Source organism: Charadrius vociferus, unplaced genomic scaffold (assembly GCF_000708025.1).
Source record: "Charadrius vociferus isolate BGI_N301 unplaced genomic scaffold, ASM70802v2 scaffold390, whole genome shotgun sequence".
NCBI classification, from domain to species: domain Eukaryota; kingdom Metazoa; phylum Chordata; class Aves; order Charadriiformes; family Charadriidae; genus Charadrius; species Charadrius vociferus.
In genome coordinates, this window is record NW_009646433.1 from 1427689 (window position 1) to 1453928 (window position 26240).

General features: G+C 48.9%; 1 protein-coding gene across 1 annotated transcript in view; it reads left to right on the forward strand.

The window, feature by feature from the left end:
- Nucleotides 1–966: 966 nt before the first annotated feature.
- Nucleotides 967–26240, forward strand: part of PAPSS2 (3'-phosphoadenosine 5'-phosphosulfate synthase 2) — a 26874-nt gene continuing 1600 nt past the window's right edge. Inside the window, exons 1-13 of the mRNA XM_009881672.1 lie at nucleotides 967–1072; nucleotides 2499–2867; nucleotides 7813–7880; nucleotides 15904–16009; nucleotides 17947–18182; nucleotides 19010–19148; nucleotides 19411–19529; nucleotides 19653–19766; nucleotides 20225–20336; nucleotides 22350–22370; nucleotides 23781–23986; nucleotides 24997–25132; nucleotides 25926–26194. Of these exons, the coding sequence (XP_009879974.1) occupies nucleotides 967–1072; nucleotides 2499–2867; nucleotides 7813–7880; nucleotides 15904–16009; nucleotides 17947–18182; nucleotides 19010–19148; nucleotides 19411–19529; nucleotides 19653–19766; nucleotides 20225–20336; nucleotides 22350–22370; nucleotides 23781–23986; nucleotides 24997–25132; nucleotides 25926–26194 (2001 nt within the window). The remainder of the gene's footprint in view (nucleotides 1073–2498; nucleotides 2868–7812; nucleotides 7881–15903; nucleotides 16010–17946; nucleotides 18183–19009; nucleotides 19149–19410; nucleotides 19530–19652; nucleotides 19767–20224; nucleotides 20337–22349; nucleotides 22371–23780; nucleotides 23987–24996; nucleotides 25133–25925; nucleotides 26195–26240) is intronic.

The window sequence follows — 26240 nt, forward strand, 5'->3', positions numbered from 1 at the left end:
CCGGGGACAACCCCCCCGGGCCCAAGCCCGCCCCCCCCCGCCGAGAGCGGCGGCCTCCCAGGAGAGGCCAAAGGTTGAGTCAGCGAGAAGAAGGCTGAGCCACTGCCTCCCCTCACGGCTTTTTGGGTCCCCCCCGGCCGGGGGAGAAGCTGGTGGAGACACGCCCGCCACCACCCGGTGTGGGCTTTCGGCACTGCTGCAGAGCCCGAAATAAAGAAAACCCTACACAGCCAAGAAAAATAATAGCATAATTCAGTTAGAAATTAAAATTACCAATCGCAGTCACGGCAAGAAAGAGTTTTCTGCTTGCCAGCTCTCCTGCCTTGCTTCTCGGAGGCCGGGGGAGAAGCTGGTGGAGACACGCCCGCCACCACCCGGTGTGGGCTTTCGGCACTGCTGCAGAGCCCGAAATAAAGAAAACCCTACACAGCCAAGAAAAATAATAGCATAATTCAGTTAGAAATTAAAATTACCAATCGCAGTCACGGCAAGAAAGAGTTTTCTGCTTGCCAGCTCTCCTGCCTTGCTTCTCGGATTGGGGATGCGAGGTCTGGCTCCCTCTGGCTACATGCACGTTTTCCAGGTTTTAAATCGGAACCAGAAGAAATCTTGACGTGTCAGTCTCTCAGGCTGCTTTTGCTGGTTGATCTTGGTTTGTTGTTTTCTTTTTTAGTTTTAGTTTCTTTTCACCTCGTCGTACGTTTTTCAGATGGATTCAATGCATTTTGAACACACTGGTAATCTGTGAGGATAGGAATGCAAGCAAAACCACGCGTAACAAAGCGCGCCTGTGCGGCAGGGTGTTCTTGGAAACGCGAAAACCTGTGGTTTAGGGATTATTTCGGGGAGGGGAGGTGCAAGACATGAGCTGTGTATGGGAGTTTTGTTTGTTGCTGCGACGGGAGAGAGTCATTACCAAACTTCCAGAATAATCCTTCTCCTTTGCCTCCACCCTGGGCTGGAAAAATGACCTTTATAAGCAAGATTGTGGCTGACCTTCGTACTGTGACTGTCAAAACAGATGCTATCTGGTTGACAGTTGTAGGCGTATTTTCATGTGCTTATCTGCCAGGTATGTGATAGAATGAGAAAAGGCATGATTTCACTAATTACAAGCGGTTTGGGTAATTATGATGAAACAGCGATGATATCCCATTAGTGATCCTCCCGGTCTATCGCCAGGGAGATGTGTTGCATGGAGCGTGAGTGAAGTTCTACGCTCCTAACGCAGTCTCAGTGGCCCACAGGTTTCAACCATCTCAAGTTGATATCAAAGGCACGGGATAAGACATTTCACTTTGATTAGCACAATTACTTGCATACGTACACGGACAATTGGGGTCAGTCTCAGTGCGATTACACGGTATGGCTCAGGAGGGTTGAGGCGTCAACAGTGCATCAGAGATTTTGCCTAAGGAAGCAGCAGACAACAGCACAACGTGCTCCCGCAAGCAGCAGCCTAAACGTTGTAGTTCAGAGGAGTTTTAAGGTGGTGGTGAGTTTTCCACGACGCCTTTTGTAGCTGCAACAACCAAGATGAGTCCCCCGGAAAATGAAGACGGGATGCACAGAATAATCTGCCCTGCTGAGCTCCCGATTAGTACAGCAGCTCATCCTTCTGTTGCCCCTTACTTAATCCCAGTTTTTCATTCTCCCAGTAACGTGAATCTTTGTTACTCATAAAAATCCTTATTACTAATAAAATCTCAGTTTTTACGACTTCTTCATTGTGTGAGCAATGTGTTAATCTTTCTCCCACAGACAAGGTTTTGTGAGGCTGGATGTTTCCAGTGTTATTCGCTGGCCGAGACTACGTCAAAATGGGTTTCGCAGGTGATGTTGCTTAGCTGTCAGCTTTTGAAAGGCTGTAACAGTAGTGCTAGCTGTTGCGAGGCGGACTGGCTGTGTTATTTGCCCGTGCTCCTCATTTTGGAAATGGAATAATTATAAACCCAGGATTTAAAACCTAAATTCGGCCCGATCGCTCTCTGGAGTTTGAGGTTAGTTTGAGGATGTTTTAATTGCGTACCCATTTATCGATAGAGCCTTATGGTAAGGTACGAAGAGGAAAGCTTAATTTTTTTTCATTTCTGCACATGTTGTCCTTATAAACTAACAAGTCACCTTAATGCTGCTGAAGACCCAAGACTCGGTATGTAAGAATCTCTCTTGGGCTGGTTAGTATGGGAATGCTCTCTTCGTTTGTGCTCATGGCATTGCAAGAGGCATGAAGTTCTCTACGTGCCGGGCAACATCCTTCCAGTCACAGACCTCATTGACAGGGCGTATTTGTTTCTGACCAGTTCAGGACCAACTTTTGGGGGAGAAGAACGGCCCTTAATGATGACCTTAAAGACCTAATGTTCCTTACACAGGCCTTCTGTGTGCCCCAGTGGCGAAATCCTGCTCTCAGGAGTAAGTACGCCGTATAAAGTAATTGCAGTGAGTAGCGTGGTGCTGTGGGACTGCCCTTGTTTATTGTGTGGGCTCTTGCACAGCGCAGCATTCAGGGCTGAGCGGTTCTTTCAGCCCCGTCGAAATAGCAGCTTGTTCTCCCTACACCTGCGGCGTCGCTGGTATTTCCGCAGCTCGTTACCTCTCCCTGCCGAGCGGCATTTTCCTAACGAGCACGAGGATACAGATGGTGCAGTGTGCTCTGGGGAAACCGCTTGCCACCGAGCCCAAACACACGGGCACGGCCCTGACCTGGAAGGGCTGGCCCCTCGCCGGGGTGACTGGCTTGCGTGGCTCACACGTCCCCACGGGTGTGTGGAAAACGCAGCTCAGTGAGATCGAGGTGTTCAGAGCCGGCCGCCAGAGTCCTGCCTGTGGCAGCACGTGGACATCCTCCTTGCTGGCTGCTTTCAGTGAGTTTCTGTTTGGATGTCTTTACAGGTGCTTAGGGGAGAATGAAAGCCCAATACTGAAACCACCTTTTTTGGGGTAAGTGTTACAGCTTTGTCATCTGTCTGGTCATCTGTACAGCTTTGTCATCTGTAACTGCGTCTCTGGGAAGCTGAATGGCGTGGCACGTAGCATCCCTCGCTTTTACTGGGATGCTGTTTCTGTAGCCCAGTGGATCACAAAGCTGTAACTTCTGATAGGTCAGTTTTGCCCGTGTAGGGCTTAGGTGCCCGGCTGCAAATGATGTGGTCTTATTCAAAGATAAATGAATGTGTAAAAATAACTTAGAGGGGGCTTTTTAAAACTTATTTAAAGAGAAGAAGGGAAAAAAACCACAAGATCAGATGACAACCCTGAGGAAGTATGAGGAGGCTTAGTTTCTTTGCCTAAAACATATTCTCACGTTGAAAAAACTGCAGCCACAGAGCAGCGTTCAGATGGACGGAGTGGTGTCACAGGCTGTGCAGTAACGTATGTCCAGCTTCATCAGTTTAATTGCAAAGCCAAGTAAAATAAAAAGTTTACTTAAAAAAACCCAACCAAACAACAAACTCTGCATTCATCTCCTTGCATGCTTATTCTGTGCTACTGCCTTCAACGTAAGGACCAAAACCTCTTTAAGGATGTTTATGTTCAAAGCAGTTCTGGGTAGCTCAGCACAGTGGGACTTGCAGAGGTGACAGTGCAGCAGGCAGCAGAGTCCTGATTTCGGAGAATGGGCATGGCTTGGTCTGGGTTGAATTATGCAAGACAGTGTTTCTGAAGCTTTATCCAGTGATTCAAAAGTCTTGGGTTTACAGCCGTGATTTATTTTGTGAAGCACAGTTTCACATTGAGTTAGGACTCATTGCACTGTGACATTAAAAGGTGATTGTTTTCTAGTTGCTCATCGTGTGCATACTATTTCCTGTTTTATTTTCTATCGCTTATTTTGCTTTATGTCTCTTCGAAGATCACAGACAGGTCAGCAGATTAACTATCTCATCTCGATACGCTGTTATTTTGACTTCTCTTGTTTCCTACAGCTCTCTCCCCTTCTCTCCCTATTTCGTTTGAAGTCCTTTGCTATTAAAGTTACCTTTCCGGTCTGTTGCCCCCACCTTGCTATTTCATTAACTTGTGCTGTTTTGTGGTGCTGCCAGCGTGCCAAACTCGTGTTTATTAACCATAACTGTGCTCTGTAAGAGCAGGGATGTTCAGTTTGGGGAATTTCGGGGAACAAAAGCCAGGAAAAGTTGCAGGCTCCTAAATACAGATGCCTCTTTCATGGTTCTGGGAGGCTGAGCCCACCAGAGGATGGGGAATGAAATATTCAGCTTGGTGCGGTCCAGCCTTGGAAGCTGCAAGCTGGGGACCTTGGTGGACCTTCCCCAATGGCGGGAAGGCTTGTCTGATGTCCCCTGAAAGCACTGTGGCAGCAGGAGCAGCAGGGTATGTTTTCCAGCAGGCTGCGCGCATCTCCCGGGGCTGTAGAAGCACACGCCAAGTGGAAAAGTGGAAGCGTTTTTCTGCTGGGACAGGTGGTTCCTGCCTGAACACCCCTTCCCTCCAAGGGGAGAGGCAAGTAGGTCAGGCCTGATCCCTGCGGGTGTGCTCAGGGGTTAACCTTTTGCTTTCCCAACAGGACTAGTGGCTCTCCTGGGTTTCTGTTCATCTCCCAGGGGCCTCGTTTGAAGGAGTGCAGCTGAGCACTGCTGGCGGCAGCGGCGGTCGGCGTGGTGGGTGCTGTCTGGGGTGGTGGCCGGGGCACCTAAACCTGACTTATTTCTCCAGCTCCAAGTCCAAGCGCTTCGAGTCAGCATGTTGTTTTCTGTCCTGCTGCTGGACTCCTGGATAAATACAGGCTCCAGCCTCGGCTGGTTGTCAGGTTGCACCAATTAAGTCACGACCAGTTACAAATCTCTGCCAAAACCTGTAACTCAGGCATAGGTTTCCATCCGTGCTCTCCGTGGGCAGCCCCTACACGTGGTTTTAGGCAAGACAGCAAATGATTTTTGAAGACCCCGTGCCACCTAGACATGTGCATCGCAGCTGCAGCTTAGATTTAGGCCATGGGGATTTTATTTTTTTCTGGAGGGTTTTCAAGAGAAGTACTGGCATACTTGCATTTCTTTTTTTTTTTTTTTTGATGTTGATCCTGGAGGGTGTCTTTAAATAGCCTTTAAAAAGGAAAAGACCTCGCCTATCTGAAACCAGGTGTTTTAGATAAACTTGCAGCTGTACGCACCCACAAAAGATAAGTGGCACGCAGGGGCTGTATTAATGCTCCTAATGATATGCCTTGCCTTGACCTTGTACTTTGGTCACGGTGCTCGTACACTTTGGTATCTCAAAAGTCCATTAAGAGAAACGCCATGTAATTCAGGTTACTGTTTATTAATTTACTATAATCGCGAGCGAGGTGACTAATGATTATCTCTGATGGAGCTCTGAATCAGAGCTGTGGGAAGTGAGAAATAGTTCCTTAATGGTCTCACAGCTTAATAATTTCTAAGTGAAAATTTACTTAGAGTGTATCATTAACAAAAGGAGGGATGCATAAAAGCCGGGTCAAGGCGTTCGGCGTGGATGTGCGTCACGAAATGGGATGCTGAGAAGTTAGGATTTTGCCTGTAGGGCTGGTAGCTCATTGCTAGTGCTGCCTCCCATCCCTCGCAGAGCGGTCCCTTTTTTGCTTACTTACAGTTTGGCTCAGTTACAACTATGTGTGTGTTGAAAATTTTATCTGCTGAGTGTGTGCCAAAATGTCTTGGCCTGTTTGGAGAGCAGGGCTTGAGAAAGGAGCCGGTTTTCAATAAATTTTACTTTATTTTATTTTATTTGAACGTGGCTTCTCTTTAAATGTAGCCCTTCGGGTTTGTTGAGATGAGCTTTTTTTATGCATCTTTGGAAAACAACCATTCGAACCTGCATTTTGAAGGCTTTCTGACCTTGAGGTCTTTGTGGCCGATCTGGCAGAACAGAATGTTTTCTTTGATACCAAACCATTTTTCGGCTTTCCATTGTGGTGCAAAAAAAGCGTGTTGGGCGGGAGGTCGTTTTTCAGGCCTGCCCAGCCCTTCTGATGGGAAGATCATTTGTTTGTATTGCCAGCGGGTGTGGGAAGAGGGAAAAAGAACCCTCATTTTAGAGGACGGGACTGCTGCTGCTGGGGGGCTGAGTTGCGTGCTTGCCTCTGCCAGGGACCCTGGGCATGATGCTGGACACGTCACCTCAACCATCGCTGGGGTTGCAAAGCTGGTCTTTGCAAAGCTGGTCTGAGAGCGTGGGGATGGATGTGAGAAGCGTCGAGATCTTGGAGGCGCAGCCTGGAGTCCAGGGGAGCTGCTCTTCAAATACGCGTCATTTTTATAGGGCTTAAATATTGCAGGAGCTCAAGTCTTCGTATGCTGTTTGCCTCACTCTCCGCTGCTCTTCTATGGCTGTAAAATTGGAGATGGTGCCACCCTCAGAGAGGTACTGGGAGTTCGCGTGAACTTTTGAGGGACCAAGTAAGAATAATCCCCGAGGAAAATGTGTAACTCTCCTTCAGCCAGCCTTTGAGAAGCGCGTGATGCCTAAAACCCGTGCCTACACCTGGTTTAGGGAGGGGTGAGGGAAATGCTGAATAGCCACTCGTTCAAGAAGACTACAGCGTTGTTGGTGCTGACTTAGGCAAGGGTCTAGGTAACCCCGCGTGTGCTCACGCAGTTAGAAGCCTGTCTTGCAGCTTGGATGGGTCAGATGCGCAGGTAGATGGGGCAGGAAACCTTCATCCTGGTGTCTCCAAACTTGAGTCCTCAACTTGGACTTGGTTCCTGCAGCTTGTTGTGTAGGGTGGCGCGTTCGATGGCATTATGGTGAAAATAAGCCCACCCTCAGCCAACAGAAATACCGAGGGGACTGAGGAGATACTGAGTGAGGGGAAGGTCTATTTGGCCCTGTCTGTAGTTTCCAGCCGCAGCCAAGAGCGGGGGCCAGGGGAAGGGTGTGTGGCTGGGACGCCACAGTGTGTTGTCCCAGCGTCCATTGATTTACAACATGAGATACCAGAGGTCATGCCTTTTTTCCCCGATAGTCCTTGATGAACATTCCTTCCATGAATTCATCTTAATGTTTTTTTTCCGGCTGAGTGAACTTTTGGCCTGCCCAGTGGAGTTCCCCCATTTAACCGTGTCCTGTGTGGTGGTTCTGGCCGAGGTTCCCCTGCTGCTGCTTTTGCACTTTGCAAACTTCGAAAAAATGGCTGAGGTGGAGAGAGGTTGCTTGTCGCCTACTGGTGACTGTTGACCGTTGCAAAGTCAAGCGCGTGGGGTTCTAGATGCCAAATTCAAGACTGCGCGTCCATCTTGGATACTGAATGAGGCAGGGAGAAGCACCACGTGGCTGCGACGCCGAGCCCCCACCAGCCTGGGCTTGCGTCCAGCTTTATTCTTTCAGTAGGCTGCCACGGTGTCCTGTAGAGGAGAAGAAATGCAAGAGGATTAGTACTTCTACAGAAGTATATATTTTAAAACCTGATCAAGCTGCTTGAAATGCAGATCCTCTGTAACTCCCACTGCTTATGAAGCCACTAGAGCTTCACTAAAGGTACAGGTTTTCTTTCCTGAGAGGGTTATGATGGGCACGATAAAAACAGGTATCTTGTCCCCATATTGTTTAGAGCTTAGATGTGCTCGGTTCAACCTGTGCTAGCTTGGAGGGTGGAAGATTCTGCTTTCTTCCTTAGCAGAAGATGGAGCTGGTGTCCCACCAGCCTGCTTGTAGCTGTGGTTAGATGTTGGCCTCCGAATTTGAAAACCTATTGCAAACTGAAGGACACAAAACTGCTGAATACAACTTGCTGTGTTTTGTGGTAGAGCAGTGCCACCAGGCCAGTTCAGCTTTTAAAGGTAAGTTAACGACAGTGTGTTGGACTAATTTCTGCAGCTCTCAAAGGGAATGATTTTGACGAAGCGGGCTATCGCTCTCCTGGCATTCGCTGGAGCACCCTCTGGGTAAGCTTGTGCCACGTGGCATCTCTGAACAGCAGAGCTTGTGGTTTTGATTGTCTCTTACAACTGAACAAAATTTAGCTCAGCTGACAGTCTCCTGACACGGTACTGCGAGTTGTTCTTTGCACGGTATGTGGTGCAGGAGTCCTGGCTTGTCTGTTTTGCTTGTTTTAAGGGATAGGGCTCCTGCCTTGCCACGGTAAGAGACGGGACATGTACAGTGGCTTATTTACCGTAGAGCGCCACAACCCATCAATTAAATTCCTAAATCTCCCATTCAAGGGGGAAAAAAAAAAAAAGATTATGCGTAAATACAACTCCTCCCTGGAATTCTTTTTGATACTGAAGTTAATGTGTAATCAAAATATGTACCCTTGTTCTCCTTTCCTCTTGTCCCTGAAATCTGAGGGACTGACCCTTGGCTCACCATTCCCATAGTCTGGTATTTTTCTCCAAAAGAAGATACAGAAGTGTGGCCGTGTGTACTGGGTGGTTTTTCCTGGTAGGAGAGTGGTGGTGTGCTGTTTCAGTGCAACATTTCTCACGCCAGATGCTGTTGCTCTGCGCAGTTCAGCTCAGCTGGCTGTCGGTCATGGCTCTGTGCACCACCAGGCACTGGATTTGCCGGCGGAGGTCACCGTACTACACCATCTCTGTGGTTTTTAACTAGTCACCTACCTTCTGGTTGCGTTTTTCCCTTCTTTTTTTGTTTTCTCGGAGGTTAAATAGACGTGCTTGATCGCTTTCTATGGGTGTGTGATCCCTAAACTGATCCGTACTGCGGTGAGAACATCACTTATGTTCCCTTGTTTTGCAGGATGACTGGTTTTTACATTGGTGGTGGTCCCGCTTCTTGACGTGATCCAGAGCAGCCTTGTAACGGACCCCCAGCATCAAAGCAAAGCAGTTCTCCTTTTGCCCTGTCAAACCTATTGTTTGCAAAATGAGCATGAGCTGAACTGCTGAAACGGGTTCGTTTAGGGGAGGTAAATTAGCAGAACTGCTCTGAATATATAAAATAGGGCAAGCCTGGAAGGATTTCTTGTTTAAATTGTTATTTTTGTCAGCGACTGACAAGATGCTTTGTCAAATTTTTGTTGCCCATGCAGCTTTCCCTTGTGATTTCTGGAATGAAGATGGGAAGGTTGTGGGTTTTGGTTTGGTTTTTTTTTTTATAACATCTGTCCCCGGCCTTGCAATTTCGTCCTGAAAATGTAGGAGTGCAGGATGACTCGCTAGTTTTTCTGTGTGGTGGAAATTAAAGTAGTGACATCATCTAATTCAGAGATAAAGAAATGCCTGATCCGGGTGCCTTCAGAGGGGCAGATTTTAACGCCCGACCTGCTGGTTTGAAGTCACGCAGTCTAGAAATTAGCATCTGATTTGCAAGGGGACTGGAAAGTGAGCCTGCTTTTGGGTTTTTTTGTTTTTTGCCAGGGTTGTATAAAACTTGACTGTGGCAACCCAAAACATGCAAATTTATACCAAGAGAAAAATATTTTAGCTGTGGTCAAAAATAAGGTCTTGCTAAGAGCTCAAAAATTCCTGCGGGTTGAGAAAAAACACTTTAGCTAACACCACCTTGAAAACCTTGTGTGTTAGCGATGTTTGGCATCTCCAACTGTCTGTCTCCAAGCTGAAAGACGGCTTGTTTCAGGTAACTGGGGTGTCTCTGCTGGTCTCCTTAGGATCTTCTGTGTTACATTCCTGGCAGGGGACAGGGGCCGAGGTAGCGATGCCAAAAGTAACAAGCGTCCAAAGCGGAGGGGGCCGAGCAGCAAGCGAGGTCTGCTGCGGTTTATTCAGAGCGCTGAACGAAGAAAGGGAGCCCAGTTCAGCATCCTGCCTGGTGCGAGGGAACGCTGGCAACCCCAGCTCTGCAACCTCGGCGGGGTGTTTGGTGACACATGCCTGTATTACTCAGCTAAGTCTGAAACAGAAAACACGATGTTATTTCTGCTCATGTACGAGTGGTGGGAGAGGAGACGAGTCCCATGTGCAGGAGAGAGGGGTGCTTGAGAAGTCCCACTTGCCCATCTGGACCAGCGAGCCAGGCTCCATGTTGCGCCGGTGGGATCCTGGGAGGTGAGATGGGCAAAATTTCCAGGGTAACTCCATCTTGGTGAAAAAAAGAAAGAGTGGAACTGATTTCGAAGCGTTTACCGCCTTAGTCCGTTCAATGAATCAAACTCAAGTTTGAAAGAAGTCTATAGGTTTAGTGTTACAAGAGCTAAATCGGGACTTCAGAGACTCCCAGGTTTCTCCATCGTTCTTTGATATGATCATAATCAAACTTTTGCTTCCGCAAGCAAAACCCCCCTCTTTCCTCTCTTCCTTCTTTTCTTCTGAGTGTAATAGTTTTGCTTTTCTGCAGCAAATGACTAATTTACAGAAGGTTTTTCCCACTTGTTGGTGATGGACACTTTGTCTTCTCCATGTCAGCTCCCCTATTCACAAGAGCAGCCGTGGGAATTGAATTGCCCTTGCAGAAGGAAATAATTTTTTTAAGGAAAAGTCCCGTAAACATAATTTTTATGCATCAAATTCGATGGATAGGACAAAAGATTTTTTTTTTTTTTTCCATTTGGATTTGGAGGGGGGGGATTTTAAACAAAAAGTTAGATCAATCTCTGGAGGCTTAAGCAAGTGTTTGACTTCAAACTTGAGAGCTTGCTGATCATTTTATGATTTTAAAAGCCTATTTTACCATTTGCAAATATGATCAGCTGAAAACATTTTGAAAGCCTCTATATTTTTTTTGTTTGTTTTTCTTTTCTGTTCTCCCGGAGAGATGTCCAGGCTGCAGTACCGAAATAGGGAGTGTATTAAATGCTGGACTGGAAAAAAATGAATCATATTCCTAATGATGTGAGATAGCCCCATAAATAAAAATGCAGCTGGGGGAGTCCTAACCCTACCCTCGCTGTTGGGTCAGGGTTTCCCCAGGATGGTGAGCGCTGCCAGCCACCAGCTGGATGCTACACCCGTGTTCGTACAAGGCTGACCTTTCTGCTGAGTGAGCAGGACGTGTGACTAACGTGCCCTTAATAGCACTGCTCTACAAGAGGGTTCTCTGCTGGCATCGTTCTTAGGCTGATCCGCGCTGTGTTTTCAGGAGGGAGTCCCTCTCCGGAGCGGGATGTTGCTGCAGCCTGCCACGAGCTGTGGCTCTTGGACCACTTCCAGCACCCTGCCTGTGCCAGCTACAGCAGGCAGAGGTACTCCCGCAGCGGCGGAGAGGGACTAAGGGCATGATAAGGACATTGGTTTAGACTTTATTTGCCTTCGCGATGACCAGCACCACTTTCTAACGACAAGTCTTTCCTTCTGCAACATTGGAGAGCTCTGTCTTCCATGGATGGCTGAGCAAGGGTTGGCCTGAGGATGTTGAATGCGCTTAAGGGATCTCTTGAATGTCCTGCTCCGTTCCCATCTCTCTTCCTTTGTTTCCACTCCTTGGCTGTGGCATGTGGCACTCGCACTTCGCTCTTGCCCTGGTCCCATTCGTTACGCAGCCGTGTAGGTGCCGGCTAAAGAAGTGGGTATGTGGGGGCAGGAGGAGATGCTGCCTTGTGTCCTAAGGGGCAGAGTTTATATGTACTTGAATTATTAGCAGAAGATGGCAGATCATCTGCATAGTTTGTTGGGACAACCCTAAATGTTGTTGATGTAGTGCATTTTTCTGTTAATTGTCCAGTGGTTCTGCTCCTAACAAATATGAGCCGTGGTTGGGAGAGGTCCCCCAGATATGGTACACTTAGCTTTCAGGTGAGAGAAGATGCTCCCTGGTAACACCTCTCCCGTGGGCAGTCACACGCAACCTTTGATTTACGTGGGCAAGCACAGCCGCTCCCTTTCAGGGCCAAATACTGGAGGAAGAGCTGAGGTTACTTTTTCAGATGCCATGAATTGAGCAGCCATAGCTGTCAGAGCAGAGGACGCTGATGGTTCCTGATTTCCAACGGGTCTGTGCTATGGTGGACTCTCTTGTCTCGGAGGTCCCAGCTCTTTATTCAGGAGGATCGCTTAGGAAGAGCCTCCTGCCTCTGCCTGCAACTTGCTTTCACAAAGCGGGGGAGCGTCTTGTCCCACCAGGGTGGCAACGGAAAAAACTTGTTCCTTTTGGAAGCTGGGTCCAGGAGACATTTGGCAGGTGGCTCAGCCAAGCCTGATCTTAAAGACACCTGAGATCTTGGCGTCTCTCAGTTTGTCAACCTCATGGAAAGGTTCAATAGAAGGGAAGGCCAAAAGCACAGCTAGGATTTGGCTTCTTGATCTGCTTGCCGCCTCGGCACAAGGTTTGGAGCCATGTCTTTATTTTTGCTCATTTCCTGGATGAGGTAAGCCAGAGTGGGCTGAGGAATGAGATCATGCAGATGTGGCCAAACAGCAGATTTCTAAGGAAAGGAGGGAGCGTGGCAATGTCCTGCTTAACCATCTGGCTGGCAGAGACTGCGTGGTTCTTCATTGGAAACGCTGCCGGGTCATTTATTGCCTTGCTTGGAGCCTTGTTTGGGGCCGAATTATAGGTAAGAAGTTCCTCTCCCAAACCTCGCTTCTTTGATCTAGACTATTGCAAGAAATGCTTGCCAGTGTCCCTAAATTGTCCCCGCCGTGAGGCCCAACATTCAGGTGTTAGTGTGTTGCGATGACGGTTGGATTATAATCTTTTAAATGTGTTTGGTTTATGATGACGAGGTTTTAAAACCGTGAGAATAAAATCAGTAGGACAGCACCGCATCTGATTAAACCCCGTCCACCGCTTATCTCTGCCTCCCAACGGTCTTGCAGTAGATGCTTTTTCTAGATGAAATCTCTCCAGGGTTTGCTTTCGGGCCGTTGATGCTTGCTTTTGGTCTTGCCTTCGCTTCGTTTGTTCGTGTTTCAGCTCTGGCTTCCCAAACCGTGTGCCAGCCGGTAGATGATTAGGTGGAAAGTCGAAAAAAAATCCCGCCTGAACCGCCCGTTCCTGGCCAAGCGAGCTGCCAACCCAACCTTCTGCTGTGTGCTTGCATTTCTCGCCGCCTTTTTGTTTTACTTTCAGCGTAGCTGGTGAGAAGAATTTGAGTCGGTGTGTGGCGGGCAGTTGCGCAGGGTTAGGAAGGGTTTACTGGTGAGATTATTAATGTAGCAGAAAAATCAGAGGGATTTGGTACCCTCCGGAGCTCCTGGCAGGTAGGGGAGGGCTGACATTGTTGCTGAATTTCAAAAATGCCCCCAGTGATTCTTTCCCAGGCTCCGAAAGGTGCCAGCATGCGAAATAAAAGCTCTGAGATGCGTGTACGCTGCAGATTTACGGCACAGCGTGTACTTTTAATGTAACAATCTCGTTACATCAGCCATGTAGGAATGTGTTAGTCCCTGCGTCCTCCCGCGGCGTGGATGTTATCGTAGTTCATGTCCTGCGGGACGGATCCAGCAGATCAACATTCTGTCAAAGCAAGTGCGCGGCTGGAGTCCCTACTGATGCAGAGGGCGTGAAAGAGAGATTCGAAGTGTGCAGGTTTATTTCTCCACGCAGCAACATCAGTCTTGTCTGCTGTGGTTTGCAAACAAATAGCAAAATACCCGCTTTGTGGTTTTTGGAGTGCTATGCTTGAGGAGCTTGTGATCACTGAGCAGGCATTAACGCTGCAGCAGCGGGGGGGGTTCGCTGTGGGGCTGGGTGGTGGCAAGCTGTTGGGAAGGTGAGTTTGGGCACTCGTGCTTTGCTGAGGGTCCTTGGCCAGGTGACACATAATTTCAGAGCAGTGCCAGAGCTCAACCAGGAGTAAACACAGCAGAAACACACCCGTGTGTCTTGGGAGAAGGGATTATTTTTGGCCGCTGGCTCTTCTGCGTGTGCTCATTTAGTCTCGCTGCTGAAGCCTGAACCCCTGAGGACAGGTGAAAATTAAACCACGGTGGTGCTGTCTCACCTTGGCAAGCTCAAAATGTTCAAACAGACTTTTGACAACCCCTGCAAAAAAGCCAAAGCAAAACCAAAACACAAAACCCAAATCTTGAGCTACTTATCTTTTATTTTCTGAGTCATCAGGTTGTGTTCGGCTCACTCATTTTTTTCAGGGTCAGGTCTAGAGAGGTTTTGGCTTTTTGTTTTTGTTTTGCTGTGGTACCTGGGCTCTGCGTTTCAGGCAGCATCTCGGCTGTCCCCTACACTCCAACCCCCAAATAATTGATTTTATCATTTGAAACAACTACGGAAGGGGGGAAGTGATGTCAGGGACCTGCTCTGGTGGCTGCGGCAACGAAAATGGGAAGTGGTACTCCTGGAGGGAGAAGATGCATCACTGGAGGTTGTTGGGACAACAGCTCTGCAAACCTTTTTAGCCCAGGACTTCCCGTCAGGTCGTATGGTGGTGGCACAGGGTGGGAATCAGTCACCTTGGGCCAACTCTTGGAGGTATTGCTTCTCCCTCCCAGAGCTTCTTTCAGCGCAGTCTCACAGTCGTGGCACCGACATTGAAGCTAGCTGAGAGTTAACCGTAGAGGCGAGATTTATGACCATTATTGTGATTATTTTGGACACAGGTATTCTTACCAGTACATCAACGTGTTCTGGAGCGGGGTAGCTGTTCAGTGTGCCCGCAAGCACTTGCGGCCTTTCACTAAATTTGAATTGAAAATGGGCATGAAATTCTGAGTATAGTTATAAATCGCTGCGGTGGGAGATTGGTCTCTGCTGGGATGCTGGTCTCTCTGAAAAATAATAATAAAAACAGGTGAGGAGAGGAGGATTTTTTTTTCTCTGCTGTTATGGAATAATTTTCACCCAGTTTTCTGTGTGGGCAGAGCCCTCTGTTGCATACAAAATATCATGCCTTTGCTGAAGCACGTTAAAGTGTTAATGGCCCAGCAAGCAGAGGGAAAAAAAAAATCAGGCTATTTTGCTAACACATTTAAAAGTCACCTTTTAATTTATCATTTCTCCCATTCGTCGTCTTTTTTTCTTTTTTTTTTTTCTCGTCAGAATTTTTTTCGTGGACAAATGAAAGATGGTCACTTCCCTGCTGTGACTTCAGATGCAGAAATATTTATATAGTGAGATGTAAATCATGGGAAAGCCCAAACCCTCTCTTGTACTGATGATAGGAAACGGATAAACCTAGAGCGGTGAAGAATCCGGCTGGGGAGAAAATATTTATATCTCCTCTCTCTCTGGAGACTTTTCCTTTGGCTGCCTCAGTTGGAAATGTAATCCTCGCAATTAATAAGGTCTTGTAGATACTCTATGTGCAAAAAGTCTTTGTCGAAGTAGCGTTGCTGGAGCCGCAGGGCGCAGACGGGCTGTTTTAGTCTGCGTCCCAGCAGAGAGCGGGTCGATACTGGGAACCACCAGCATTCAGGCCTCTGGCTCAGCGTCGTGCCGGTCCCGTGCTTGCACGGCCAAGCGCACACGTACGCGTTAGGTGCTGTTTTCCCTGCCTCCCATCCCACGGCTGGGGCTCTGTCTCGCTCAGCTCAAGAGCCCTGCGACGTCGCCGTTTCTTGCCCCATCCTCAATTACTAGAAGCTGCGTTATGTTAAACACGGCAAGTAAATTAGCACCTTAAGTTGCTTTTGTTTTGCAAGCGCAATTAAAATAATAGGCGAGTCTGCCTGTGTTTTAAGACGCCGAAGAGGTAGTGAGTGTGCTGCCTGCATCTCTGCGCGGACTCCGTGTCCTCCCCTGCCTGCCTGCGGGCGTATCGGTCACCTGGCAGCGCTCCTGCGGTAAAGCAAGTCACCTTCTGCCACTGCCGGCAGCGGCGGACACGAAGGCATTGCCACAAGAAGGGCTCTGAGCAGAGGCAAACGAGTCTGTGCTGTTCAGGCAGAAATCCAACTTATGCCAAAGGTGCCGTTTTCTGCGCTGTTTTCCCCTTTGTACCAAATTGTCAAAGTTTCCTCCAATGGCTCGTGCAGATTTTTAATGAATTTAATGAATTTGTGTTTCTCTCCCTTATATTAGTCCCAGCTGAGATTTTCTTTTCTACAGCAAGCAAGGAGGTAACAAAAGTGTTTTGTTTTGCTTTGTCTTCATCAGGGATCAACCAACGTGGTTTACCAAGCCCATCATGTCAGCAGGAGTAAGAGAGGACAAGTCGTCGGTACCAGGGGTGGATTTCGAGGCTGCACGGTTTGGCTAACAGGTATTTTTGTCTGGGCGTGAAAGCGTGGCTTCGTGTGCGAAACCCATTTGCGTATGGCTCGGAGTTGGGGATTTGGGATCTGCAGGAAACATCAGCGTTCCTTGCGAATGGGGAATTGCGAAACATTTACACGTGGGAAACACTGACACGCAGTGCTGGCGCAGCAAGATATTCTCCCTGGCAGCTGCTGCCCCATAACTAATTGTTTTTATGAATTTCACAGCTGTTATCAGGCTCCTTCGAACACGTCAGAAGCCCTAAGGGTCACACTTGTTGTTCCCAAGTGCGTAGCTGAGGAAGCCTTGGCTCAAATCCAGCCGGTCCTTGGCAGGGAAGCGTGCCCGGGGTTGTCCAAAACAGCACGCGGATGTTTTCATTCTGGGTTGGTGGGAAGTTTATCGGGACACCTGAGTTTATTGTGTTTAAAGGGATCTCGTGAGCAGCACAACAAGGCAGTCGTCTCGTCTGAAGAATAAACGCTCCCGGAGAGCGAGTCGCACTGGAAGCGATTCCTTGCACAGCCATCGCGGGTTTCTTATGTTATTTCTCATTTCGCAGGCCTTCTGCTGTGTTGCCCTTCTCTTCTGCTTTGAAAGAGAAACACATGGCTTGGGGATTAGGGGCTGCTAGAAATGACAATTGCATTTATTTTGCTCCACTAATATTTACACAACTCTGTCTTTTGCCGCATGTCCAGTTGTTTCTTTGCTTGTTAAATATTGGTATTTTCTTTGACTGCTGGAAAATGTTGAAAGACTTACTTGGAAGGCTTTGTAAAGCCATTCTGGTTTGCCTTCATATCAGTTTGTGTGCTAGATGTTGGATTAAAACACATTTCTGTTTCGTTGTCCTCTTTAATTTTGAAAAGAAGGCCAACGCCTAATCTGCTTTAGTGTCATTTCTGAAGGCAAAAAACCTATCCAAGGCAGTTTCCTTCTTTTTCAAGTATCACTCAAAGATCCCATGTCTGAAAGGTCTGAGCTTCTCTGGCTGATGATTATTCTTTGAAATAGACAGTGGTTTCCTAACTTTCTATCAATTTAATGTTAAAAGACTATATGGAAGACTTATCTCCGTAGGAGATTCCCCAAGGCTAAGTATTTCCTGAGGCAGGTGTGGTGTTTGGAGGTATTATCTCTCCTAAGTCAAGGTCCTCTTCCATCTCAAGGAGTTTTCAAGACATGGATCCCCACCCAAGGGGAAGGAGGAGTTTGGTGCTCCAGCTGCACTTGCTGCTTTCTGACACAGCCACTAGCAAGTGCTTTTTGTGCAAGTGGATGGGACTGGGATGGGAAGCAACCACCTTGTTTTGGATTGTTGTCTTTCTGGCTGATGACTCCAGGAGATGCGGACAGCTGAAGATGCGCTGCTTGTCTACACGACCATCCTGCTCCTGTTTGCACAGATCTGTGGGTGCTGCTCCTGCAGAAGGAAGTGTCCGTGGATGTGGAGAGGCAATTACTGGTGGAGCCTGTCCCACCCTACACAGTTGTGGCAAGGACTTCTCTGTGGGTTCAGTGTAGGAGAGCAGTTGGCTGTTCATAGGGGAAACAGGAGGAGGAAGAGGAAGATGACAAGGGACTTACAGGCAACAGCATCCTTTCAAGCTTCCCCTACGTGCTGGTACCTGTTTGTCCCACCATGGCTCAGCAGGAGGTACTTTCGCCACTCTACTGGGTTGAACCCCTCCGGATGTTGAGATACAGCAGCTTTTCTCACGGCATTAATGCCACCCCTTCAATAAGAGAAGGCTTGGCCCAGGCTCTGTGGTGGTAACTGTGTGCTAAAAAGATGAATCGAGCTTCCCTACCTTATTCCTTCCTTAAAGGAACTTCAGACAGAAGTTCTGTTGCCATTGTCCCAGGAGGTATTGCGTTACACTGTCATTTTCACTCTTTTGACCTCAAACCTGAACCTCATGTTTCTGTCTCCAACAGGCCTCTCCGGAGCTGGCAAGACAACCATTGGCTTTGCTCTGGAGGAGTTCTTGGTCTCTCATGGCATCCCTTGCTATTCCCTGGATGGTGATAATGTTCGGCATGGCTTGAATAAAAACCTGGGTTTCTCTGCTGGGGACCGTGAGGAGAACATCCGCCGCATCGCAGAGGTGGCCAGGCTGTTTGCTGACGCTGGGCTCGTCTGCATAACTAGTTTCATTTCTCCTTTCGCAAAGGTAAACTCGCTGCGTCATATTCTGCTCTTTTCTGGGCAGCCTTGATCTCATGATTGCTCTTGGGGAAGAGAGATTTACGTAGAGGACTTCCTATATATGCCATCAGACACTCCTTTTAACTTCTCCTCTATTCTTTTTTTCACCACCGATACGCAGAACCACACGCAGTCAGTATAGATTTCTGGAGGGCCGTTTGACGTGACCTCTCTGAATATGTTTAGTATTACAAATTGATGAAAAGCTAAGACGAGTTTAAGGTCTCCTTACAGAGGCTCCTACTATTAACTCGTGAGGAGGCAGAAAAGAGGAATAGAAACGGTAGCCTTTCAGTGCTATTGCTACTCTGGTTGAAGAATCGCAGACTCACAGAATGGTTTAGGTTGGAATGGACCTTGAAGATCATCGAGTTCCAACCCCCCTGCCATAGACAGGGACACTACAAGAAGTATTGATTATGTTTTTATGCTTCCTGAGAATACCCAGGAGCTGCCGTTATCAAGCCAATGCAAGCAGTTCCTTTTTTTTTTTTTGACACAGGGGCAGATAATTTTTCACATTCTGAAGTTCTGCTGTCCTGCTTAACAAAGAGATTTTCTTGATGTTTCGGGTGGAAAAAGCTGAAACCAGATCAAAGTTGTAGATTTTTTATTTTTAAAAAGTGTCTTTTAAGAAAAGGGGGGAAGAGAGATGAAAAACCCTTATTAGAATTAGAATAAATCTATATCAGAGATGAATTTACCCGTGTCGAATTCCAGGGCACGTCATGTAGCAGGAAGGCGCATGCTGTAATTCGGATACATACGATTTTGCCTTCTTTCTTCCAACAGGATCGTCAAAACGCACGGAAAATTCATGAGGCAGCTGGACTTCCTTTCTTTGAAATCTTTGTAGATGCCCCTCTAAATATTTGTGAAAGCAGAGATGTGAAGGGCCTGTACAAAAAGGCAAGAGCTGGAGAGATCAAAGGTATGGAAGAGCGAACTCTTCTTTTTACTTTGCTTTCCGAAGCGTTGGATAGTTTGTCATTGCAGCTCCGCACGTAGAGGTGGGTTACTAAAGGCTCTTTGTAGCGCACGAGAGTATCCTGTTTCCCTAATTTTGCTGTCATGAGTGTCAGTTGTAGTACCCAGTACGGTTGAATGCTCGCTGGTTGTTTGTACAGCTTTGTTGGCTCCGGGGCACCGGGCATTACATTGAGTAAATTTGGTTTGGGTTTAATTGTCCATAGGATTCACGGGGATTGACTCGGAATATGAGAAACCCGAATCTCCTGAACTAGTGTTGAAAACGAATGTTGCCTCGGTGTCTGAATGTATTCAGCAGGTTGTGGAGCTCCTCCAAACACAAGTAGGTCATTTTTATGCCGCTGCCACCAGCAGCTTGTAAACCTGCTTTCAGATACCGAGTTTTTGGTGCGCGTTAAAAAAAACAGCGTGTGACTTACAGTTGCTGTCTGTCTCTCTCTTTCAGAACATTGTGCCCCGTGGCTCGATCAAGGATGTTCTTGAGTTGTTTGTACCTGAAAATAAACTCCAGAGCGTCCGAGCCGAAGCAGAGACGCTGCCATCCGTAGAGATCACTAAGGTATCGTCGTGCGTGGATGCTGTGTTGCCGTTCGCTCGTGATTTAGCTGTTTCGAGGGTAGAAGCTTTGACAGGGATGTTGCTAGAGGGGCCTCTGTTCCTCGGATGGCTGTCTCCTTTGGTGGCTGTGGTTTATGGCAAGCTGAAGTGTGGTCCTGATCCTCAGCCATCTTCTGCTGTGTCTCCACCCTGTGCTGTAGCAAGCCAGGGCCGTCAGTCTCCTCCGTTGTGTTAGTGCAGCCCCGCAAGCTGTTGTGCTGATGAAAGTGTGTGTGTCTGGCTTAAAAAAAACCCAAAAAACAAAAACCCCAAACCAACCCCGCCATGGCTTTCTTCCCCTTTATGAATGTCCTATATTTGAAGCAAAACAAATGAGAGCGCTGTTGCAGCAGAAGGGAAGGAAAAGCAACCTCTGAGCGTGACCTGGTGACAGGAGTGCCATTTGGGTTTGTTTTGCAGCTGGATCTGCAGTGGGTGCAGGTGCTGAGCGAAGGCTGGGCCACTCCGCTGACCGGCTTCATGCGCGAGGCGGAGTACTTGCAAGTGATCCATTTTGGCACCCTGCTGAATGGTACGAATCCCCACGCTTTGCGTTAACGCTGGCTGGCAAGCCGCTGCGGGACGTGATGCTCACCCCGCGGTGTCTCGGCAGGCAGCCGTACGGAAAAGCTTAATGCTCGGCCGTGTTGTCCTCCTCCTTTCCTCCCGCCTGTTAAACGCGAGGGCTCGTGAAGGACCGCGGGGGCCAGGAAGCCGTGCTCTGAAATGCTCCAAAGGGTACAAAAGGTGACACAGTTTGCCGTGCTCCGGCTGGGACCCTGGCTCACAGCTTTCACATCTCGCACGGTGCCGATCAAACATTTTGGCAGCCATTGTGTCGCTCTTTTCATGCCCGGTTATACCAGGGTAAATAAAGATGCAAACCCAAAGCCAAGTAAGCCGGGAGGCTGCCAGGCTGACTTTGAGGTGGGAGGAGAAGACAGCCTGTTCCTTGGAAACAGCAGCAGAGCCTGTTTTCTCTTTTTCCCCCCCTTCCCTGTTTTCCTGCTTATCCATTACCGTAACTTGAAATGAGTCACATTTGCCTATTCATTAGCAACACGTTAGAGGTGCTTCACTCCTGGAAAAGGCAGAGAGTGTTGAGGCAGCGATCACCTACAGCTGAGACGGGGGCAGTAGACATTTACGTCCCGTTTCTCAGCTGTAGATGCCATCGCTGTGACTTTAGGGGCACTCAGGGCGCTCACTTTGGGTTTTGTAGACCTCATAGCTATCTCTGGCCTTGGGGGTTTGGGATCTTGGTGAGCGAGTGCCTTTTGAGTCTTGCCCTCCTTCTAGAGGATCCCGTGGTTGCACGGGGTGGTGACTTGCTGCTGTTACTGGGATTTGGGCACCACGCAGCCGCTGCAAAGCTCGGGGCTGCTTGCTTTGGACTGGAGGAATGTCTGTGTGGAGGCTTCTGCTTTCGGACACATCGTAGCCTTTTACCTCCCGCCTGGTGTGTAAACAGTGTTCAAAAGCACATGTCCTTGTTATCAAACCCCGACCTGTGGTCTTTGAGCTGCCTGTTGTGCCTGACAAGGTCGCAGAGGCACTCCGTAATGGCCATGTTGCTCCAAAGCTCCGTACTTTGCGCTGGAGCCTCGTCTCAGAGAGCATCTATTTTTGGGGTGCTCCCCCAAACCTGTTGGCGTCACTGAGCACAGCTCCTCTGGCTTTGCAGGTATATAGTCAGGATTTGTAGAGCTCTCTGGGGTCAGGACACCTGCTTCTTGGGGAGGATGAACTCTCCAGAGCAAGGTCTTTGCAGTAGAGGGCATCAATGTCAGTCCCTGGTTCACCTTGTCTCCATGGAGGTCTCCAAACTCAACATCTCAGTGGTCAGATCCGTAGGGTGACATCTGGGCCAGAAGGAGAACACCCCCGGTTTGCTTCGATGAGCTTTGGGAAACGGTGGAGGGTTTCCATCTCATGGTGCCAAGGCTGGAGTGCGTGTTGCCAAAGAGAGGTTTGAGGCTGGTCTTCCCGGAGTCATTGGTGCAGCCTTTTTGCTCTGCAGTGCAGGAGATGTTTTTGGCAGCTCCAGCTATACCTGGAAGGGCCACCATCCGTTATGGTGGGCTTGTGCAAGTTGGCGCTCCTCTCGCTCAATCTTCGAGCCGTAAATCCCACCTTGATACCACCAACAGTTGGGTGGACGAGGTGCTTTGTCTAGGGGCAGGGTGGCCACCAGGAAGAAAGGTGGATCTGCCCGTGGCGTGGCAGCAGGAGTGCTGCAGAGCCTCCGGCGCTCTGCCCTCTTGCACCAGCGGCGCGTGCCTCTCTTGGGGCTGGGTGACAGCAAGAGCGTAGGCGTTGCGCACCGCTCCCGGCCGCTGCCACCCACGTTGGACGGGTGAGCGCCGGAGAGGCTGGGGCAGTGCCGCCGAGGACTGCGGTGGTGGCGGCGGCGGCAGGCACCCCGCCTGCGGTTAGGCGGCGCTTTGCCGAAGGTTTTATATGAGCGCCTTTGGTTCTTGAAAGTGGCTGCTGTAACTGGTGCCTGTGAGTGTTAATTATTTTAATTGTGTTTGTATCCTCCCAGGAAGGAATCGCTCTGTAGCTGGTATGTATATAACTGTTCCTAGGTTGTATGCAAATTACTACAATTAGATATTTTTATGGGTTTTTTGTTATAAAGTAATTTTTTGGAGATTTAAAACAGAAAATTATTAAAACTAGACACAGACACAGCCTGGTTATGATTCGGCTGGTTACGAAGTGGTGTGACGCACCCACTGTCCTATCAACCGGTCTTCACAAAAATCCCAGTCCTGTAATTTTTTAATTACCTCCACTAGAGTGATTTTTATTTTTAAACTCTGCGTCTTGCGTTTGGAAATGGACCGTGGAGATCCTCAGCTTCAGCACCGTTTGTTGGTTTCATAATCCAGCTTTTTCCACGCTGACTTCATTGACTGATCACTGGTTAATATCGTTTAAATGTATGGAGTTGATGTTGATTGGATGCCATGTGACTATAGTTATGATTATTCATGAAGATGCTTGAAAATTGCTGTCTGGCAGACTAATGATACCCAGTCGTAAATTAAAAGCAAATGCAAACATTTTAATAAAGATTTAAAAAAAAAAATAAATCTACATCATAGCCAAAAATCTTCAAATTAAGACTCTCAAGGGTCCAAAATTATTTCAGTCAGATCAGAACAAATTGAATCAGTGATTTGTGCATTCTTCTTTGTGAATGGAAACCCATGGGAGAGGCTGATTCTTCTATATCAATACTGGGATATCCAAGGAGGAATGGGAGGACCTTAGTGGAATTGGGGATAAAACCAACATGACTTCAAGGTATTTAGAGACAGCGCTGAAATTAGAAACTACACGGGCAAACGTAGGCTCGCTGTCTACGCACAGAGAACAGATTAAAACTGGACTCTGCAGAGATATAAAGGAAAAGCAGTAACAGTATAGAGATATCCAGAAAAAAAACCCGAAGAAACAAAGCAAAGCGTGACGGTGTTTTCCCCGTTGGAAGAGGCCGTTCAGGAGCTGGGCAGGGAGTGAGATGCCCCAGGGAACACCAAGCCGGAGCTGTCTTAGTAGAGGTTGTTCTCCCAGCGGAGGAGGTAGGGGTTATACCCAGGGTTGCATTTTCCACGTACGTTAAGACTTTTCAAAGAGACTTTACAGCAGGCTAACTGGAAAAGAACCGACCTTTCCAGGGAGATAGAGAATCCGGAAAGTCATGAAATGCTCCAGGTGCCTTTGAGACATCTCTGGTCCAAAGATAAGGAGCTTTTGTGTTCCACTGACATCGTTATTTATTAGCAGTGCAGAAAAAAAATGGGGCAGTGAATAAAGTTACATCACTGATGGTGAACCCCCGAGCTAGTCCTGGATAACTGGGCTCTCCAGAGGCAGAATGTGTGTCTCTGAAAACCTCTGTCTACTCGGGGCCCGAGAGCAGTGTCTTGAGGGTGGAATATGTTAAAGTCCTCCCCCTTCTTGCCAGATGGCGTTGTCAACCTGAGCGTCCCCATCGTGCTGCCGATCTCCACGGAGGACAAGGAGCGGCTGGAGGGCTGCGAGGCGCTGGCGCTCAGCTACGCGGGGCGGAGGGTGGCGGTCCTGAAGAACCCCGAGTACTTCGAGCACAGGAAGGAGGAGCGCTGCGCCCGCGTCTGGGGCACCACCTGCGCGAAGCACCCGCACGTCAAAGTAGGTTTCTCGCCTTGCTGCTCTGGGAAACCCGGCCAGGATGGGAAATGCGAGCTGGGGCTGGAGAACCGAACCTTTCTGAGGTTTTGAGGGCGCTGGGTGTCCTGTCTGCTCTCCAAGCCCAGCTCTTCACTGGGAACCATCACATCCCAAGCAGGCAGGACCAAATTTTTAGGCTCGCGAGTTAACGCTGCGCTCGCCGCTTGGCGAGAGCATGAGGTAACAAGCACAAGGTGAAAGGGAGAACGAGCGTGCTGCTGAGGAGCTGCTCCTTTCATTCACTCGTGGTCACCGGTGTGCCGACATCCAAACTTTTTTAGCACAACCACCAACTTAGCCCCCAAAGTTTTCCTGCGCTGGGAGCGTGATGATCTCGGTGATGCTACCAAACGCTAGTGCTGCAGATCGCGGTCTTGCGCTCCTTTTAGCTGCGTTTTACTTCTCAATTTGGCTGTTTCATACAGGCAGCCAACAAGGGCGTTACATTTTTCCAGCTTATCTCTTCCCACTTCCTCTCTGGCAGTACAAACATCATCCCTTAGAAAGGGAGAGCTCCAGGTTACACCAAGTGACTTGAGCGTCCCGCTTGAAAAGTCTAAAGCCATGTTAATTCTTTTCCCTTATCATAAAATAAATCGTTGAATTATTCAGCGGCAGTGGCTCACCTTGCAAGCGGCTTATTCCCAGGAGGAAATAAGAGCGAAGCGGAGGAAGGTCTTGCGCCGTAACCTGCAGATTCCCCCCCGGCTGCCAGCGAGGAGCCCAGCGCCTAGCTGGGTGCAGGGGTTGGGACTCGGCGGCTGATGCCTCGCTTTACGGGGTTGCGCTGCCCCTGACATTCAGTTCCCATGGTCGCTGTAAGAATATTTCCCCCCCTGCGATGTGCTGAATGAGGAGGGAAGATGACCCTACAGGCGGAGTCAAGCCTAACACTTTTCAAAGGCGGCTGTGAAAGGGAAAAGGAGATATTTTGTTGTCCCCTGTGTCACGCACGTGTGCGTAATTCACAGATGGTGATGGAGAGCGGAGACTGGTTGGTTGGTGGAGACCTCCTGGTGCTGGAGAAGATCAAATGGAACGACGGGTTGGACCAGTACCGCCTGACACCGCTCGCTCTCAAGCAGAAGTTCAGAGAAATGAACGCTGGTGAGTGCCCTGGGTTAGCACGGGTGACACGGGTCTTCTTGCCCTACCTGGCGCCAGGAGATTTCTGTGATTACTTGTTCTCAAGCTCGCAGCGCTTGCCAAATTGCTTCTATGTGCCCCCAAAATGGGACTATTCAGGTGGGGTGAGCAGTAAGGGGGACGCAGGGTACGGCACAAGAAGTGATGCAGGATCTCCTTGGTTAAGGACGGTGCTTGTGGTGGGCTGCATCTTCAATGGGTGACCCTTAGCACCAGACTGGAAAGCGTCGAGCGTCCTGCTCACGTCCTCCGTGGCAGGTCAGAGCCTCTCGTTCCGCAGCCCGGGCATTGAAAGCCCAGTGCTGATGGGCTTGGCCTTCACACATGGGGGACAGGTTAGGTATCTGCTCCCAGGTGTCTGTCCCAGCAGGCTGGCAGGCGTTGGACACCTACCCTCACTTTGGGGAGAGAGCGTTGGCCTTCCTGAAGGTGCCATTGAGCTTGGAGAGGTGGCAGGTCACTTAGGAAGTCAGGCAACTCGGTGGAGGTGTCCAGGGGCCTCTAAGAACATTGTAGGAGAGCTGATAGGACTGAAACCATCCCCAAAGGAAGGATGTGCAATGAAAATAAACTTGGCAGAGCGATGAAGAGGCACTGTGCATGTATGAAACACTCATCTAAGGTATTCGAGGCCTCGGTCCTGTGAAGATAGGACACACATCTTACAATGTATGTATCTTACGAAATATGTAGTGTGCTAATGAAGTCTGATGGTCAGCACAAGCCTGTGACCCTCTGAATCTTTCCCTTTTAGATGCCATCTTTGCGTTTCAGCTGCGCAACCCTGTCCACAACGGGCACGCCCTGCTCATGCAGGACACGCGGCGCCAGCTTTTGGAGAGGGGTTACAAAAACCCCGTGCTTCTCCTCCACCCCCTGGGCGGGTGGACCAAAGATGACGACGTCCCGCTGGAGTGGCGGATGAAGCAGCACGCAGCGGTGCTGGAGGAGCAAGTCCTGGACCCCAAGTCAACCATCGTGGCAATCTTCCCTTCTCCCATGCTCTACGCCGGCCCCACAGAGGTAACACAGCCATCGGCTGCTCACCACGACAAGGCGTGAAGCGTGT